Raw genomic sequence first — 18866 nt, 5'->3', positions numbered from 1 at the left:
CGTGTCCTTGTAGTTCAGAAGGTTATGGCATGTTAATAATGTACAGTGACTTTTTTTTTTTTTTTTTTTTTAATGGAACGCTTCACGAATTTGCGTGTCATCCTTGCGCAGGGGCCATGCTAATCTTCTCTGTATCGTTCCAATTTTAGTATATGTGCTGCCGAAGCGAGCACTGTACAGTGACTTTGAAATGACTCTGGTCAGATGTGTTACCTTGGAAAGCAACATCCTCTTTGTGAGTCAGTTTCTTTATCTATAAAATGGTTTCTACTTCATAGGGTTGTCGAGAGACTTCAGTGATTTATACACATGCAGTGAGAGTGCCTGTCACAGAATACTGGCTGTTCCTTACTATGCCCATCACTACTGCTGTTATTGGCCTTACTATTTTTAGACTAGGGAGGGGAAGGATAACCAGCAGAAAGATTTCAGTCTGAAATGATGGAGTGAATACTCCAGAGAAGTTAGGGACAGAGGGATGTTGGGAAGCCTGAAGGGACTTGGGAATTATTTAAAATGTTTTAGATTTTTCAAGGCTTAAAGGTTTACCTGAAAGGTGAAGAGCAGAATGACCTTTGGGAAAATTGATGAGAGACAGTGGTAGAGAAATTTCAAAAATGGGCAGGGACTGATGCTGATTTTTGGGCTTCTTGATAATGACTGGCATTTACTGATTAGGCAGTGATGTCTCAAATATATTACCTGTAGTCACTAGTTTATTTTTTATCAAGCCCTTTCAGTTCATTGATGGATACTTTGCATGCAATAAAATGTATAGATGGAAAGTGTTCAGTTCAGTATGTGTTTTTATCGATTCTTAATTGTTTAGTGTTTCGGTTGATTATAGAGTAGAGTAAATGAACTAAATGGAGGAAGGAGACCTAGGGAGGATAGCTTAATCCCTAGGGTTCCGGTGCTTATTAGCAGATCAAGTTTATATTTTTTCTTCATTAGAAGACAGATGTTATCATTCCCATTTATAAATACAGAAATTGAGGCTCATGAAAATAAAGTGATTTACCCAAAATATCATAGCTAGAAAGTGGCACAGTTAAGGGAGAATAGTTTTTGTCTGACTCTATAAATCTTTTTGGCTATTACAGACTGAAACAGTGACATTGGATTTTGTTTTTTTAAAACTTTGCTGGAGGTAATTTCCTATGAGGGTTTATTAAAGTCCCATAAGAAAGTGAAAACAGTTCTTGATGTGGATGTCTTCTGGATTCAGATGTTTCAGACTTCCTTAAAGCTTCTAAAACTGGTATTTTCTATTTTGCCAATTTTTATAATTGATACAGTGTAGTTTTAGCAAGTGTTCCTCTCCAGTGGTTCAGGTAATTAGATTAAAGTAGTTGTGGGCAACTTAGTGCATTTTTACTTTCAAGTATCAAAGAAAGTACAGACCATTAAGAACTAAAAGAATTCTGTTTCTGGACAGTTCATGCTATTGCAGGACTCATAGATACAAGATTTAAAAGCAGAAACTTTTAAGTGATGTTCATTCTACTGGATAACAGCCAAAAGCCTCATGCTTGAGACTGGATGATGGACAAGTAATTTGCCATGTTACCGGGTGAGGAACATCTTTAGGTACAAGAGTGTAGTCTCTAAGTCAGTCAGCCTGAAGTTCCTGAATGGCCCAGCTTTTTCTTTCTTCCCTCATATTTTATTTAGATCTCTTTATTCTTTGTAACATGTTCGGTTTTTTTGTTGTTCTATTTGAAATTGACATCAGATAAAGAAATATATACAGTACATGAAAGAGTAAATGAGAATTTAGCCATTTTCTTAAAAACTTTGCTTCTTTTATGAAAAATGTTAGCACAGAAAATGAGATAGTTAAGACAGATTTCATGTGCAGAAAATCATTTGTTCAATAGATACTCTCAAAGTATTTAGATATGTCAGGCTTTTTTCTTACTTTTTTTTATATCTGAGAACTTTTAATGGGTAACTAACTTGCTTGACATTCTCAAGAATCCCGAAAATGGAGAATGGTTTTAATATATCGTCGATGGTTTCATCTTTTAGTTTCTTACAAACTGGTGCAAATCTAAGAGTTTTTATTTGTGATAAAAATTTTAAACATCTGTGAGATAATAATAGAAAATATCTATTGGTCTCTGCCCTCAGTTCCTGACATGGAACCCCTGAAACCTTTATAATTTCCTGAATGATGAGTGTCTTTGTTCTGATGAAGTGACTGGTTGGGCTCCTGGGTGAGGGCTGGTGACCAGAAAGAACAGGCCATGATTAGAAGCTTGGTGTTTTCAGCCCTGCCTCCCATTCCTTTGAGAGGGGAGTAGGGCTGAAAATGGAATTAATGATCAGTCATGCCTGCATGATGAAGCCTTCATGAAATTCCCAGAGTATGGGGTTCAGAGAGTTTCTAGGCTGGTGAGCACAGGGAAGTGCGGGAGAGTGGTGTGGAAGCCACTGGACAGGGCCTGGAGCTCCATACCCCTTTCCATACCTGTGCATCTCTTCCATCTGGCCTGAGTTGTATCTTTTTACAGTAAACTTGATCCAGTAAGTAAAATGTTTCTCTGAGTTCTATGAGCCACGCTTAACAAATAAATCAAACCCAAGGAGAGGCGTCATTGGAACCCCTAGTCTGTAGCTGGTCGGTCAGAAGCACGGGGGGTGACTTGTGCAGTCTCTTGGGATTGAGCCCTTCACCTCTGCAACCTGATGCTTGCTCGAAGTAGACAGTGTCAGAATTGAGTGGAATTCCTGCAGGTGACAGGGAATTGCTTGGTGGTGTGGGGGCAGACTTCCACACAATTGGTGACCAGAAATGAAGTTTTTGTGTGAACAGTAAAGGAGATTCATAGGAAAGAAATAGTAGGGAAGAACTGGATTTTTCCCTACATAGAAAGGAAGAAGCTATTTTTTTTTTCTTTTTAACATCCCAGGTGAAATCCAGTGAGTATTGCATACTACCATTTACTCGTGTTCTTACAATGTAAAAAAGTGTGTACGTGTTGGCAGGGGATACACATTCATTCATTCCGCATTTTATGTTTTCTCTTCCTCCTTGGCTATCATATAATAGAATATTAGCTCTGTGAGGGCAAGAATAAAATAAAGAGCACTCAAAATATCCAGAACATAGTAGGTGTTCAAGAAATATTTTGTTTACTAAATAATGTTTAATTGTTTTAAAGTGAAATCTAATATGCATACAAAAAGCATATATGACATATGTACTTTTAAAAAGAATAATAAATTAAAAATCTTTGTTTCCACTGGCTGATTTTAAAAATAGTTCATTGTCAATATTCTTGAAAGTTCCTCCTATGCCTCTCTTTTGTGGGCTTCCTTTCCCAATCACTGCTTTAAAATGGTTTTTATTCTCTTGAATTTTCTTCATGGTTTTACATATATGGATGTAAACTTGCCAACAAAGGTCCATATAGTCAAAACTATGGTTTTTGCATTAGTCATGTATGGGTGTGAGAGTTGGGCCATAAAGAAGGCTGAGCACTGAAGAATTGATGCTTTGGAATTGTAGTGCTGGAGAATCCCTCTTGAGAATCCCTTGGACTGCACAGAGATCAAACCAGTCAATCCTAAAGCAAATCAACCCGGAATATTCAATGGAAGGACTGTTGCCAGAGCTCCAATACTTTGGCCACCTGATGCAAAGAGCTCACTCATTCCTGATCCTTGGAAAGATTGAAGGCAAAAGAAGTGGGCAGCAGAGGATGAGATGGTTAGATAGAATCACTGACTCAATGCACATGAATTTGAGCAAATTCTGGGAAATAGTGGAAGACGGGAACCTGACATGCTGCAGTCAATGGGGTCACAAAAAGTTGGATACAACTTAACAGTGAACAGAAACAATGTACTTGTAAATATTCTGCTAAGTTTTAGATTTGTTAACCTTTATATATATATATATATATATATATGATGATGGTGACATTCAGTCGCTCAGTTGTGTCTGGCTCTTTGCGACCTCTATGTATGTGTATATATATGTATATATGAATATATGAAATCATACTGCTTGTATTCTTGTCAGTTTGCTTTATTCAGTCAGCATTAGGAGCTTGAGATTCTTTCATATTGACACACATAGACGGACAACCTTATGTAGAACTCAACTACATGTCTGTGCCACAATTATCCATTCTCTGATCTACGAGTAACTGAACTGCTTCTAAGTTAATGAACTTAGATGTACATATGAAAGCGATTCTTTAGGGTAAATATCTAAAGACTTCCTGAGTCATTGGGTTTTGTCAGCTCAGCATTGACGTCGTTTTCCTAAGTGGTTGTACCAGTTTATACTTCTGTGAGAGTTCCAGTTTCTCTACTTTGTTGCCAGCACTTGGTGTTTTAAAATTTTAACTGTTGTGGTAGGTGTATAATAATATTCCTCTGTGTGTGTGTGTTTTAAGAAAACATTTGTTGTTTCATTCTTAACCACAATTACTTCTTGGGCACCTCGCAGCTTCTCCAACCTTGGGGTCATACTGGACACCGTCACTTCATTTCCTGTACCACATGATTTTCATGTGGTGTTTATTTTTTTGTAGCAAGCAACCTCTGAAAAAACCAGCTTCAGCAACCTAGATGTCCATTGGCAGACAAATGGATAAGAAAGCTGTGGTACATATACACAATGGAATATTACTCAGTTATTAAAAAGAATGCATTTGAATCAGTTCTAATGAGGTGGATGAAACTGGAGCCTATTATGCAGAGTGAAGTAAGTCAGAAAGAAGAACACCAATACAATATATTAACGCATATATATGAAATTTAGAAAGATGGTAACAATGATCCTATATATGAGATAGCAAAAGAGACACAGATGTAAAGGACAGATTTTTGGACTCTGGGAGAAGGCGAGGGTGGGATGATTTAAGAGAATAGCATTGAAACATGTATATTATCATATGTGAAACAAATCGCCAGTCCAGGTTGGATGCATGAGACAGGGTGCTCAGGGCTGGTGCACTGGGATGACCCTGAGGGATGGGATGGGAAGGGAGGTAGGAAGTGGGGGTTCAGGATGGGAGACACATGTACACCCATGGCTGATTCATGTCAATGTATGGCAGAAAGCACTACAGTATTGTAAAGTAATTAGCCCCCAATTAAAATAGATAAATTAATTTTTAAAAAACAAAACAGCTTCATAAAGAGACGGCATTATGGAAAGGAACCTAAAGCGATACAGTGTTAACACGGAGCTGCTGAACTTGTAGTTTGAGCTTGTAGTTTGTGGAGTATCCGACAGATGTCACTGTGTTTCCCTTGAAAGTTTAAAACAGCCCATGGCATCCTTGCGTGTTTTCTGTGGTGCCCTGAGGTGTGTGAGGGCACAGTTTGAGAACCATGGCCTCGGAATATTAATCATGGTTATCTTTAGGGAGTAGGAGTTTTGCTTACTTTTTTATACTTTCTGGGTTTTCTATACCTCTTTTATAATGAGCACATAACACTTAAGAGACATCAGAAAAGATATTATATGTGCACTGTTTGTAAAATAAATTATTAACCAAAGTCTATACTTTTTTTTCCTCTTAGTTTTTACCTAATGCCCTTTTTCTGTTCCACATAGGATACCACATTAGTCATCATGTTTCCTCAGGCATCTTGACAGGGACAGTTTTCAGGTCATTCCTATTTTTGATGACCTTGACAGTTTTGAAGCATATTGGTCAAGTACTTTTTTCAGCTGTCTTTCAGTTGGGGAAAACCACAGGGGTAAAATGCCATTCTTATCACATCATATTGAGGGTTCATGCTATCCATGGTCCCGGCTATCCACATAACATCACTGTTAATGGTAATCTTGACATCTGGCTGAGAATCAGAGTTCTCCATTGTAAAATTATTCCTTTATTCCCCCCTTTATTACTGTATTCTCTGGTAGGAAGTCACTACCTGCAGTCCACACTCAAAGAATGGGTGTCATGCCTCACTTCCTTGAAGGCAAAGTACATAAATTATGTTAAATTCTTCCTTGTGGGAGATTTGTCTGTTCTCCCATTTATCTATTTATTACTTATCTGTTTATGTATTCAACTATTTATATAATTGAACTCATGGATTTTTTTTTTTATACTTCAGGTCATAATCCATTACTGTTTTATTTTTTTGTTGTTGCTGAATAGTTCCAGCTTGGCAATTGAGAGCTCTTCAGCTGGCTGCTGTATCCTTTTGACATACTCCTGCCATTGTGGGTTTATTAATAAAATGAAATAAAATTTTTTAGATCACTTTCTTACTGTCTAGCAGTACAAGATGCTCCAGGCTCATCCTGTGTATTTCTTGGCTCAGTTGTAGAATCAGACATTTCTCCAAGGAGCCTTGTTTCCTTTTATTAGAGGATGGTAGTTGCTACTGGGGTACATATGGTATTAATTAATTTGCATTCCTCTTATGATTGATGAGGTCAAGTACCTTTATATATGTTTATTGGTTGTTTGTGTATCCTGTTTGTTATGTAACAAGCCTGTTCAAGACTTTTGTCCAACTGCAGAGTTGAGTTGTTGTAGCAGAGTGTATGACTCACATACCTAAAATATTTACTATCAAGCCCTGTATAGGACAAATTGCATACCTTTAGAGTTATGAAAACTATTTTGCTGTCAGTTCTGGGTTGGTTTTGATTGGTTGATTTTTCTCATCAGTGATGGTCGTATTTTCCTGCATCTTTGGGATTGCCTGATAATCTTTTGACTGAGTGCCAGACATCGTGGAGGGTTTGAAATTTTGTTCTGTTGCTTTTTTCTTTTTTTCCTTAAAAATTTCTGATGATTTTTCCCAGAGATGCAGTTAAATTATTTGGAATTATCTTGACCCATTTGGGTCTTGGTTTTAGGCTTTGTTGAGTGGGACCAAGACAGCATTTAGGGCTGTTGTCACTATGGCTTATCATTCTCTACTTCTGTGGCAAGACCCTTGTGAATACTCCACCTGGGAATTACAAGGTTTCCCAAGTCTTGCTGGTGGGAACAGACACCATTGTTGGCCCTTTGTAAGCTCCAGGCATTGTTCCTTCTAATGCTCTCTGATGATTCTTTCCTCTCTCTTTGGTGGTTTTCTTCCATTCGTGGGCTGATGTGTGTTCAGTGGAATACTGGAGAGGAACTCCCGGAAGATCTCCAGCACTTTCTCCCCTGTGCGATATGCTGCCCTGTGAACTCTAGCTCCTTTGGTCTCCCTGGACTCTCAGCTCTGTCTTTTCCCCTGATGTTATCCCTTGGGCTCTACCTGGGTTCCCCTTCCCTCACCACACCCTGGAAATGCTCTCAAGGCAGTGATTTGGGGGCAAGTATAGGACTCACTTTTTTTGTCCTCAGAGGTCACTGGGGGTTTTTTTTTTGTTATTGTTGTTGCTTAATGCACAGTGTCTTGAAAAACCATTATTTATCTATTTTGTCTGCTTTCTTTTGATTGTTTAATGTAGGAGGGTAAATCTGGTCCCTGTTACTACATCTTGGCCAGTATTTGAAATCTTTTTTTAAATCCTCAGTGGGTGTTTAATTTTGTCGAATTCTTTTTCTATGTCTGATTTTTTTCTCTCTTTTTTACCCCTGTTAATGTGTGTTGAATTACATTGATTTTTTTTCCCCCAATGTTAAATCAACTTCACATTTCTGGAATAAACTCCTCTTCCTCATGATATGTAATCCTTTTTAATATATTTCTGTGTTCAATTTACCAATATATTTTTAGGACTTTTGCATCTGTGTCTATGTTCATATACTACCCTTCCTTAAACATCAGGGCTGTCCTGGTTTATGAAATGGGTAGGGAAACATTCCTTCTTTTTCTGTAGAAAACTTTGCTTACTATTGGTGCTTTTTCTTCCATATATGGTTAGACAAATTCTCTGGTGAAACCATGTGGTAATTTTATTTGGGAAACTGTTTAATTACAAATCTGTGTTTTTAATAGATATAGGACTGTTGAGATTTAATATCTTTTTAATTGAGATTTAAAATTTTTATTTCTGTTTTGGTCAGCTGTTTTTCTAGGAGAACAAATGAGCCTTTCAAGGTCATACATCTAAAAATGAATAAACCTTGCAATCCTGTGCTTTTTCAAACTATGTCATATCATCTTAATATATACTTGTAAATTTGGATACTTTTTTTTATCCTCTCCAGTAGATAGTAAACTAGCAAGCTGGTTCTATCTCTGGTAAAACTCAGTATCATCTGAAGCTTTGGACCAAATAAATGTTTTAATTAAATTAAAGTGTGTGTGTGTGTGTGCGCGCGCGCGCACACTAAGTCTCTTCAGTCGTGTCTGACTCTTTGAGATCCTATGGACTGTAGCCCTCCAGGCTCCTCTGTCCGTGGGACTCTCCAGGCAAGAATACTGGAGTGGGTTGCCATGCCCTTTTTCAGGGGATCTTCCTGACCCAAGGACCAAATCCATGTCTCTTACATCTCCTGCCTTGGCAGGCAGGTTATTTACTGCTAACGCCACCTGGGAAGCCCAAGTTAAAGCATACTTGGGGTTATTGGATTTTAAATGGAGAGAACTTTAAGTGGTTGTTTCAGTACTTCATTTGTGCTCTGTCAGTCTGTGAAATATACATTTTACCTCTTTTTCTGTGGGTAATGTTGTTTATAGAGTATATATTGAATAAAAATATAGGTATAATGAATTGAAAGTATAGTTTTTAAATTTTGGAAGTACTGTTTATATTATTTTAGTTATTTAACTCTAGTTCAGAATATGATTTACCAGAACCATTTTTTATTTCTGTTCAAGAGAGATTGTAACTTGAATTCTAGTATCAGGGAGATTTAGTGACTATCTGACATTTCAATACCTTAAAATGTGTCCATCTTTTTATAGTACATCTAGTTTAAGATTCACCTGTTAGGGAAGAATATGAGTTTGAAGTGGAGAGGGTTCAGTTGAAGGTCTGTTTCTATGAAGAATGTAGTCTGTTGCCAAAAGAAATATTACCTAACAGCAGTTTACATGCGCCAAGAGAGGCCAGAAGAGTATTGTAGTAGAAATTGTGCAGGAGAGCTGTCAGACTAGATCCCTGAGGATGTCAGACTGTAAATAAAGCTTATCATGCTAAAAAAGATTTCACTGGATGGCTAGGCCATTGGAAATGAATCTTCCAATTCTTGTATTTTTCGTTGTCTTCTACGTTGAATAGACAACCAGATTTACTTACACTTAAGTAATTTAAACTGTTTAAAAATTTTAAATCAAGGTTTTCTAAGATCATATTGAATAAATATTATCTTATTTATATCTTTTTCCAATGAGTTATTTAATTTTTGAAGATTAAGATTTGGAAATGCATTAAGAGAGGGGTTTTAAGTTCCTGGGGATAAAATAGAGCAAGTAGTTGAAGCAGTTTTCTTTTCTGTGCCAAAAATGGAAATACGGAAAACATAAATAGGCACTTATACCAAAGTATTTATCTGTGGTTCTACTTCTAAAATACAACATTTCCCATTTCCACTGTACACATTCAGATATACTACTATACAGAATGATTGAGCCTAAAAGACTTTGAAGGGACATCTATTGGGATTGCTTTATTTTGTGGGGAGGAGAAACAAGGCAGGTCTGTTGAGATCCATGTAGTTCACCCAGTGTCATGAAGGGAACAGAGCAGTTTTAGCCCTTGGGGAAATAGAACTTTTCCTTAATTACTGATGTGTTAGTGAGTTATTTGAAATTTTATATGTGAGGTGATGGCTTGGTTTTCTCACCACCAGATGGCGTCTCAAAGTTTGTGTGTTGCTTTTAGTCACTGCCAGCAAAAGTAAAACTGTCAAGCCACTTTGAAGGTCATTATCATTTAGGAAATAGCAGCAGTGTGGATACTTTAAATAAGAGTAGTTTTAAGTTCTTAGAATTGAGAGTAAGTTATTATGAAATTATTTAAGCTTTCTAGGCTGCTTCTCCCCTGGTGACACACTCTTCTCTCTTAAATTATGTGTGCCCCTTGAGGTTCACAGATAGATTTTAGACTCATGTTATATATGTATATACTAAAAGGAATATAGATGGTCCTGTAACTTCAGTTATATGCAGTCTTTGTGACTATTGTATGTTGAAATCTTCCTTACGGCAAGACTTAAAATCAGTCTGGTTCACTTCTGGGTCATAGAACATTGATATTAATACTTTAAGAAATATATTCAACTCATAACATCATTAAAGAAAATTTTGGAGAGACCCCCAAAAAAGTGTCACTTAATTTGAGAAAATTTTCTTTTTATAAAAAAGTTTTGTTTTAAACTCAGGTGGCAGGTGTATTATAGCCTGTACAGCAGAGCAGCTAGGATTCTAGTGCTTGCATGAAATCAAATGGAAAAGAAGTAAAGTCCTGTATATGAAACTGAGTATGCTGAACACATACCTCTGAAAATGTGTTATGTAAGTAGCTGAACATGCTGATTTCTTTTGAAATTTGCTGAGAGTAAGTTTGAAATCAGAAAAAAAGGAGTCTTCCTGTAATTGGAGTTTCTGAGTGTAAACATACTCTTCATGTATTCCTTAAAAACCTAAGTGTTCAAAACTTACTACAAAGCTACAGTAATCAAAGCAGTGTGGTCCTGGCATAAAGATAGGCATATAGATCAATGGAATAGAATCAAAAGCCCAGAAATGAAACCTGTACATATCTGATTTCAGTAGGAGTGTGAGGAGAAATTGATGTTGAAATGGTGTTATATCTATCAAGAAGACATAGAAGTAAATCTTTGTGACTTTGGATTAGGCGGTGGTTTCTTGGATCTAACACCAGAAGTGCAAATGGCAAAAGAAAAAATAGATAAATTAGTACTGTGTGAAAATTAAAAAAATTTTTTTTTGCTTCAAAGACACCTTCAAGAAACTGAGAAGAAAACTCACAGAATGGGGGAATTATTTTGCAAAGCATACATCTGATAAGGAACATATCCAGAATATTAAAAAATTCTTACAACCAAGCAATAAAAAGACAAATAATCCAATTCACAAATGAACAAAGGATTTGAGTCATTTCTCCAAAGAAGACACGTATATGGCCAATAAGCACATGCAAAGATTTTCAGCATCATTAATCACTAGGAAAATTTGAATCAGAACGGTGAGATACCACTTCTTACTACTATGATGGCTATAATAAAAAAGAAAGACAATTCTTTTGTGAAGATAGGAAGAAACTGTACCTACACTAGAGGCCTGATGGGATTGTAAAGGGATGTAGGTGCTTTGGCACAATTTGGCAGTTCCTCAAAAAGTTAAGAACATAGAGTTACCATGTGACCCAGCAACTCCACTTCTAGGTAAATACTCAAGAAAAATGAAAACTTATGTTCACACAAAGACTTGTACACAGATTTTCAAAGCAGCATGTTCATAGTAGTCAAAAAGTGGAAACAACCCGAATGTTCATCAACAGATGAATAGTGAAATAAGATATGGTATTTCTATACAACGGAATATTACCCAGTCATAGAAAAGATGAAGTATTGACACATACTACAGTATTGATGAATCTTCAGAACATTATGTTAAAGAAGCCAGTCATTAAAGTCTACATTGTGTGATTACATTTATATAAAATGCCCTGTAGAGGCAAATCATTAGAGAAAAAGTAAATTATGGTTGCCAGGGTTAGGAGTAAGGAAAAGTGAAGAATGGTGAGTAACAGTGAGATTTCTTTAGGAGGTGTTGAAAATATTCTGGAATTAAGTAGTGATGGCTGATGTAGAATTTTTGTGAAAATTAAAAACCAATGAGTTGGATAGTTTAAAGAGTTATGCTATATGGCATAGTGGATTATATCTCATGTAAGCTGTTATTAAAAATACCCTGAGTGTTATAAATAGCTTACTGTAATTACTAATCAGAGATTGCTCATGATAGAATGTGAATTGGAATCATAAAGCTGTTAACCACTTACCACTTCCAGATCAGGTGATGACTGAGAAGCAGCTGAGAAAAAAATTGCATGAACCTCCAGCAGACCTCAAATAAAACTTGGCATTATAGAGTAGCTGCTGTCTGGTAAAACATAAGGTAGCATTTTTGTTGTTTAGTTTAGAGTTTTGAGGGATAGGCAATTTTTATCTAAATTGAAGACAGTTCGGAGTTTGAAATACATATTTTGTGCTTGTAAGAGGTTTTTGGGTGGGTTAAAACAATGATGACAATGTTTTGTGTGACAAGTTGAAACCTTGTATTTTTAATTCTTTTTGTTGTCAAATCATTCACTAAAACAAATGAGGGAAAGAACTGTTTTGGTCACAAATGTCCTACCTCATTAATGTATAGGTAGAAATAGATGCTGTCTTCTGGGAAGCAACTTGAATTATTTTCAAAAAGATATCTGGTGATTTGCCTGATTGGATCAGGTCGCTATTTTTATCTTTGACATTTGCTATTTCTGATGAGTATTTGTTTTAAAATATGGTTGAGCAGTGACCTGAGTTTTTGGAATTATACCAACTCTGCTATTGTAATTTTATACAGACATTTCCTGAGCTTTATCAACTTTCATTTATTGCTAGTCTGTACTAGATTTTAATGATAGTGAAATTCAAAATTTATACTCTTGTGATTATCCACTTTGTTTCCTTTAATCATTAAAAAAAATGAACTTAGTTTTACAGTATGATTTGACCCATGGGGTTATGATATTTGAAGTAATGCCAAAACTCTCCTAACTTTGTGAAGATGCATGTCCAAATGGTTAATTTGGGAAAGTATTTGACTTCAGGGCCAATTAAACTTTTGTGTTGGCTCTAGTCAGTATCTTTGAGATAATTATCCTACAGTGACTTTAACTTTCTTCTGTAATATGCAGAATTAGGAAATCTTCGGGGGGAATTGTGAAATGTTTGGATCCTCAAGCCTGGAGCCTCAAGATGTGTTGGCAAGGGTAAAACTGGAAGCCTTAAAAAGTTACTCAGTTAAGGTGCATTCATGACTGTGCTTCATTAAGATTTGGACTTAACTGTAATTAGTTAGTCAGGTAATGGGTATACTGCCTGCTGGAAACTCTTTTGTCATTTTTCTTGTTACTCTGCCAGACGGGTTTTAACATAATAGGAAGACTATGATGTCAGTTCTTTTGTACTTTGGACTAGAATGATTTTGGTCCCTTGTCAATTTGACATCTAGCCGAAGCCCTTTCTAGTGACTGGCCTTAGTTTTTGATTGTAGATTTTTGTGTGCCTTTCTACTTGTTCTAATATCCTGTTAGGATGCATATTGCCAATTGTATGTGAAGGTGTAGCTATATGAAGCATAAAATTAGATCCACTTCCTTCCTTTGGCTCACAACCTAAATTTGGTAGGCGAGAATCTCCTTTCCTAGATGTCATTAAAAATAGAAGATACCCATCTGTCTGGAATGGTCTAGATACAGTTCTGCCTACAGGCTTGGGGATGAACTATATAACGCAGACTTTCTTTCAGCCCTAGGATTCTTAGAAAAATAGTTATTTTCTTTGATCCAGAGGTCCAGGTATATACAGTTTCCAGCGCTGATTTTAAATTACCCTGTAAGTTTGTAAAAATCAAGAGGAGCTAAGAGAATTGAATTCTGAGGAGAGATTTAAAAGATAATATGAAACAATACACTTGATTTAAAAAAACTGGCTTTGAAGTAAAATCTAGTTCCCATGCTATACTTAAATTTTACTAGCTATGTGAGAAAGTTACTTCTTTGAGATCGTAACTTCATTTATAATATTGGAATAGTAAGCTGACTTCATAGGATTGTAGAGGAGTAAATTAAATGAGTTAATAGTATTTATAAAGCACTTTCTTCAGTGCCTGTGTGTAGAAGTCATTTCTTGGTGGCAGTTACTGTTTATGGTAATAACTACTTTTTGTTCCTTTTATTCAAAATTATAATTTTGTATAGCAGCCACCTTGCCATTAAAAAATCTTAGTTTAGAGCTCAGGATTTAATGTGGGCTCAGAGATGAACAATGGCACCCCACTCCAGCACTCTTGTCTGGAAAATCCCATCAACGGAGGAGCCTGCTGGGCTGCAGTCCATGGGGTCGCTAAGAGTCGGACATGACTGAGCAACTTCACTTTCACTTTTCACTTTCATGCATTGGAGAAGGAAATGGCAACCCACTCCAGTGTTCTTGCCTGGAGAATCCCAGGGACGGAGGAGCCTGGTGGCCTGCCGTCTATGGGGTCGCACAGAGTCGGACACGACTGGAGTGACTCAGCAGCAGCAGAGATGAACAGGGAATTCCTAGGGGTATTTGGAGTCATGGAGTTCATTTAGAAGAGAAGTAATGAAAACCATCCCCATAGGTACCTGTCTTTAGGGATGCAGAAGAAACAGAGAAAGCCGTCACTAAGGGGAAAGAGAGCCAGGAGAATAACATCATGGTGAGATTGCTCGCCAGGTCAAAGATTTTCTCCAGAAGTTCATTCAAAAATATTTTAAACACCCTGTGATGTGAGTTAAGGGAAGATGGAATCTTTGAGAAAATAGAAAAACAGCTGTAGACCCAGATTTTCTTGGGTAGAGAAGTAAACGTATAAAAGTAGTGAAAGTGGAAAAGTGAAAGTGGAGCCCATGAGTACAAGATGGATCCTACGAAAATTTGGTTGCATAGAGGAGGGAGACAACTTGAGGGGGAGGAGAAAGGATTTGGGTTTGTTTCTTTTGTTTAGGAAAGATAAAAGTGAGCATGTTTGGAGTCTGAGGGAGAAATTAAACGTACTGTCCAGAGGATACATGTGGGCAGGTGGTGGTGTGAGGCAGGTAGGAATGGAATCCAGTGCACGGGTGGAAGCTGAGAGGAACAGCTGTCCTTTGGCAGAAGAGGAAGACAGGGGACACGGGGAGGTGTGAGGCGGGAAGCAAAGAGGACATTCCTGTCTGATGACCTCTGTTTAAATGGGGAAACGGACGGTAAATTCACTGACATTATAACAGACCACTGGCCCTCAACCCAGGATGATTTTACATTTGGCCATGTCTGGGGGCATTTTTTTAGTTTTGGTTGCACCAGGTCTTAATTGCTGTGCATGGTCTTTCTCTGGTTGTGGGGAGTGGGGGCTACTCTCTAGTTGCAGCGCACGGGCTTCTCATGGCAGTGGCTTCTCTTGTTGCAGAGCATGGGCTTGAGGGTGCGTGGGCTCCCGTAATTGTGGCCCACAGGCTTAGTTGCCCTGAGGTATGTGGAATCTCCCTGGACCAGGGATCTAACCTATGTGTCCTACATTGGCAGGAGGATTCCTATCCACTGCACCACCAGGGAGGTCCAGGAGACGTTGCTGATCGTCCTAAGGTGGGGATGTGCTCCTGGCATCTAGTGTGTGGAGGAAAGGGACGCTGCTGGCCTGCTGCAATGTACAGGACAGCCTCCCCCATCAAAGAGTGATCAGGACCCGAGTGCTTAGAGTGCTGCCCTTGGGAACCTTGCCCTACGTCAGAACGTTTCTCCAGCGTGATCTTCAACAAAAGGCAAAACACTTGAACATCAGCTCAATGTATCCCCTCTTAGAAAGTCACAGGATGTATTAAAGTCGGAAAAATCCTCAGGAGACAATCTAAACGGTTTGACCAACTTGACTCCCCCAGACCTCTATTACAATGACTGTTAACCTTCTGAGACATTTAGGAAAAGATCGTACTTTAATTCTTGTCTGGCTAGTACTGTGTGTTCATCCTTATACTTAAAGCTCTTAGCTCACAGTCTATCAACAGGTGATAGCTGCTATTATTACTGTTTTCTCCCCCCCTTTCAAATGTGAAATCCTGGGCCTCTTCTGACAAGTGTTACAAGTTGAAATTTTGAGGTAAATATAGGCAATGTGAGCAATCAACACAGAAAATAAGAGCTGCTTCTCATATGTCTGTAGAATACACTAATAATTGTGCTTTAAAATCTTACATTGTGTGGTGGTTCCCCAAAGATTTAGACATAGAATTACTACGTGATATAATAATTCCACTTCTGTGTATATAATAATTCCACTGCGTGATATAATAATTCCACTTTCATCAAAGGATGAAGGCAGGGCCTTGAACAGATATAGACCCCAGTGTTCATAGCCGCATTATTCACAATAGTCAAAAGGTGGTAACCACCCAAATGTCCATGTATGAGTGAATGGATAAACGGAATGTGTTGTACACATGTAGTTATTCAGTGTCATAGGGGTTGAATTCTGATACATGCTACAACATAAATGAACCTTGAAGACATCATGCTAAGTGAAATAAGCCAGACACAAAAGGATAAATATTGTATGACTCCACTGATAGGAGGTACTTAGATTAGTCAAATACATAGAGACAGAAAGTAGAATGGTGGTTGCCAGGGGCTGGGGAAGGAGAAATAGAAAGTTGCTCAGTGGGTACAGAGTTTTGGTTCCAAAAATGGAGAAGTTTAGGACATGAATGGTGGTGATGGTTTCACAACAGTGTGAATGACCTTCATGCCACGCCACTGGACCGTATAACTGAGGAATGGTTAAAATAGTTAAGTTTTATGTTCTGTATAGCCACAGTGAAACAAAAACAAAAAAAAACCCTCACATTAGAATATTTAACCGTTACCACAAAGTAGTCAAGGGCTTTACTGATGGTTTTATGCTGTGCTTAGTTACTCAGTCGTGTATGACTCTTTGTGACCCTGTTAACTGTAGCCCACCAGTCTCCTCTCTCCATGGGAATTCTCCAGGCAAGAATACTGGAGTGGGTTGCCATGCTCTCCTCGAGGAGATCTTCCCAACCCAGGGATCGAACCCAGGTCTCCTGCATTGCAGTTGTATTCTTTACCATCTGAGCCACTAGGGAAGCCCGATGGTTTTTATAGAGCTTCACAAAGGTCATTAGAGACTGGTTTTAAACTACAGATACTGTTCCAATCAGACAGTTGCTCATAAACAAAAAATAATTGATTTTTTACCAGTGATTAATATAAATTTAACACCCCTTACTAACATGCATGTAATCTTCCCATGTTCATTTGCTCGATCTGCTTTTTAAAAATTGTCTAAAAATGTTTACATCAAAAGTAATATTGAATATTTATCCAGGGTAATGGTTTTTCTTAGTCTGTGATTTTTCCAATAGGGAAGAAATGGGAAAAAGTAGTGAGAATTTTGAAATCGTAAATGTGTTTACTGATTAAGGGATAAGAGCACAAGTACACAAACCCAGGAATTATCTTACTTCAGCTAAAACAATAACAACAAAACCCTCAGAGCTTCATTTCTAGCCTCTGTAATTGCTTTTGGCATATAGCTATTACCTCAGATAGACTGAAAGTTTAATAACTAGATTGGAGGTTTCCTTTGCAGTAACAAATAGGAAAAACACCACCAAAGAAGTTCTCTCCCACATCTGGCCTCCATTTCTTTCTTTTTTTAAAAGTTATTGAAGTATAGTTCATTGACAATGTTGTGTTAATTTCTTGTGTACCACAAAGTGATTCAGATACATACACACACATACATATATATACACATGTGTGTGTGTGTATATATAAATATAAATTTATATATATATATATATACACACACATACATAATAGCTTGCATCTGCTAATCCCAAACTCCCAGTGTATCCCTCCCCAATCCTCTATTTCTTAATTTACCAGCATCTCACCACCATGCCTCTCTTGCAGTTATAGCATTTTGGGTTATTGGCCCACCAAATTTTTTTGGTTATAACATTGAACAGTGCCAAATGATTTTAAAACAATCTTGTCATTGAAAAGAGTTTATCTTTGAAGGCTTATGTTTGACTTTGTGTACCAGTATAATTATTTCATAGTAAATAAATGTTACAGTGCTTTAGTAAGTCTCTTTTAATCCAGATTTAACATCCAATAAGAGATCACTTTTATTGTTATATTTTCAGTTATGTTCTAAATATATTTATACGCTTAAATGTTGATATTGAAATGTTGAAATTTCTATTGCTTGTTGACTGTTATTTAATACTTAAAGGTTTATGAAGCATCTGTAATCTCTTCTTCCTTGAAATGTAGGTATATTTTAAGCAACATATCCTTCTGAAATATCCAGCATATTTTTTGCCAATAAGAAAAGACTATTCCTTGGGGGACCAAACTTCAAATAGGAATTAGAGTAGACTAACAATACACATACAATTCACACAATTCTTTCTCTTCTTCCTGCCTCCTTAAGTCACAAGACTCAAAGGAATAACATCCTGATTTTTAATATGAATTATATATATATCTGGAGAAGGAAATGGCAACACACTCCAGTATTCTTGCCTGGAGAATCCCAGGGACGGGGGAGCCTGGTGGGCTGCCGTCTATGGGGTTGCACAGAGTTGGACATGACTGAAGCGACTTAGCAGCAGCAGCATATATATATCTAGGTATATTAAATATTCATGTATTAAATGTAGAATAAAGAAAATAAAATTTACCTATTTTTAGCAAATTTTACATTGCTTCTTTTTTCACTGTTCCTAAAAGTTAGTAGTTTTTCTTCTTATTGAGGAGCAGAATTGCAGAGATAAACCAAAGAATTCTCCCCACTCCTTTAAAAATTCCTTCTTTACTTCTATCCCCCCCAAATATTTTTTTTTTTTGGATACTGATTTATACTTTATAGGCAACCCATGCATCTTTAAAATTTTTGAAGTGTATATAAATTTTACTGTCATGGAATATGATCCATGAAATATTTTAAGTGAAAAAGGCAAGGTGAATAGTTTGTATCATATAATTACATTTCATGCAAAGAAAAAGGTTTGGAATGGTGTACAGTTGTCATCCTAGGGAAGTGAGATGGTGCTCAGTGATAACGTTCAATGACTGCTGCCTCAGATAGGATTCCCCAGAAGCAGAACTTTGGATGAGGTTTCATGGGACAGTGACTTTCCTAGAAATAGTTTCAGGGAAACCTGG

The 18866-nt window shown here is 37.2% G+C and overlaps 1 protein-coding gene and 1 non-coding gene across 5 annotated transcripts in view; one reads left to right on the top strand and one right to left on the bottom strand.

The window, feature by feature from the left end:
• SCAI (suppressor of cancer cell invasion) overlaps window positions 1-18866 on the top strand; it is a 122341-nt gene that overhangs the window by 18135 nt on the left and 85340 nt on the right. For 3 of the 4 annotated variants that reach the window (XM_055541124.1, XM_055541127.1, XM_055541126.1), the window contains exon 3: window positions 15201-15260. The exons of the other annotated variant lie outside the window; for it this stretch is intronic. In XM_055541124.1, coding sequence (XP_055397099.1) covers window positions 15201-15260 — 60 coding nt within the window. The remainder of the gene's footprint in view (window positions 1-15200; window positions 15261-18866) is intronic. 4 annotated transcript variants of the gene reach the window in all.
• Window positions 67-173, bottom strand: LOC129623961 (U6 spliceosomal RNA). Its single transcript, XR_008700704.1, has one exon. It is a non-coding gene; the product is annotated as a U6 spliceosomal RNA (small nuclear RNA).

This window comes from Bubalus kerabau, chromosome 11 (genome assembly GCF_029407905.1).
Source record: "Bubalus kerabau isolate K-KA32 ecotype Philippines breed swamp buffalo chromosome 11, PCC_UOA_SB_1v2, whole genome shotgun sequence".
NCBI lineage: Eukaryota > Metazoa > Chordata > Mammalia > Artiodactyla > Bovidae > Bubalus > Bubalus kerabau.
This window is presented reverse-complemented; position numbering and strand designations above follow the sequence as displayed.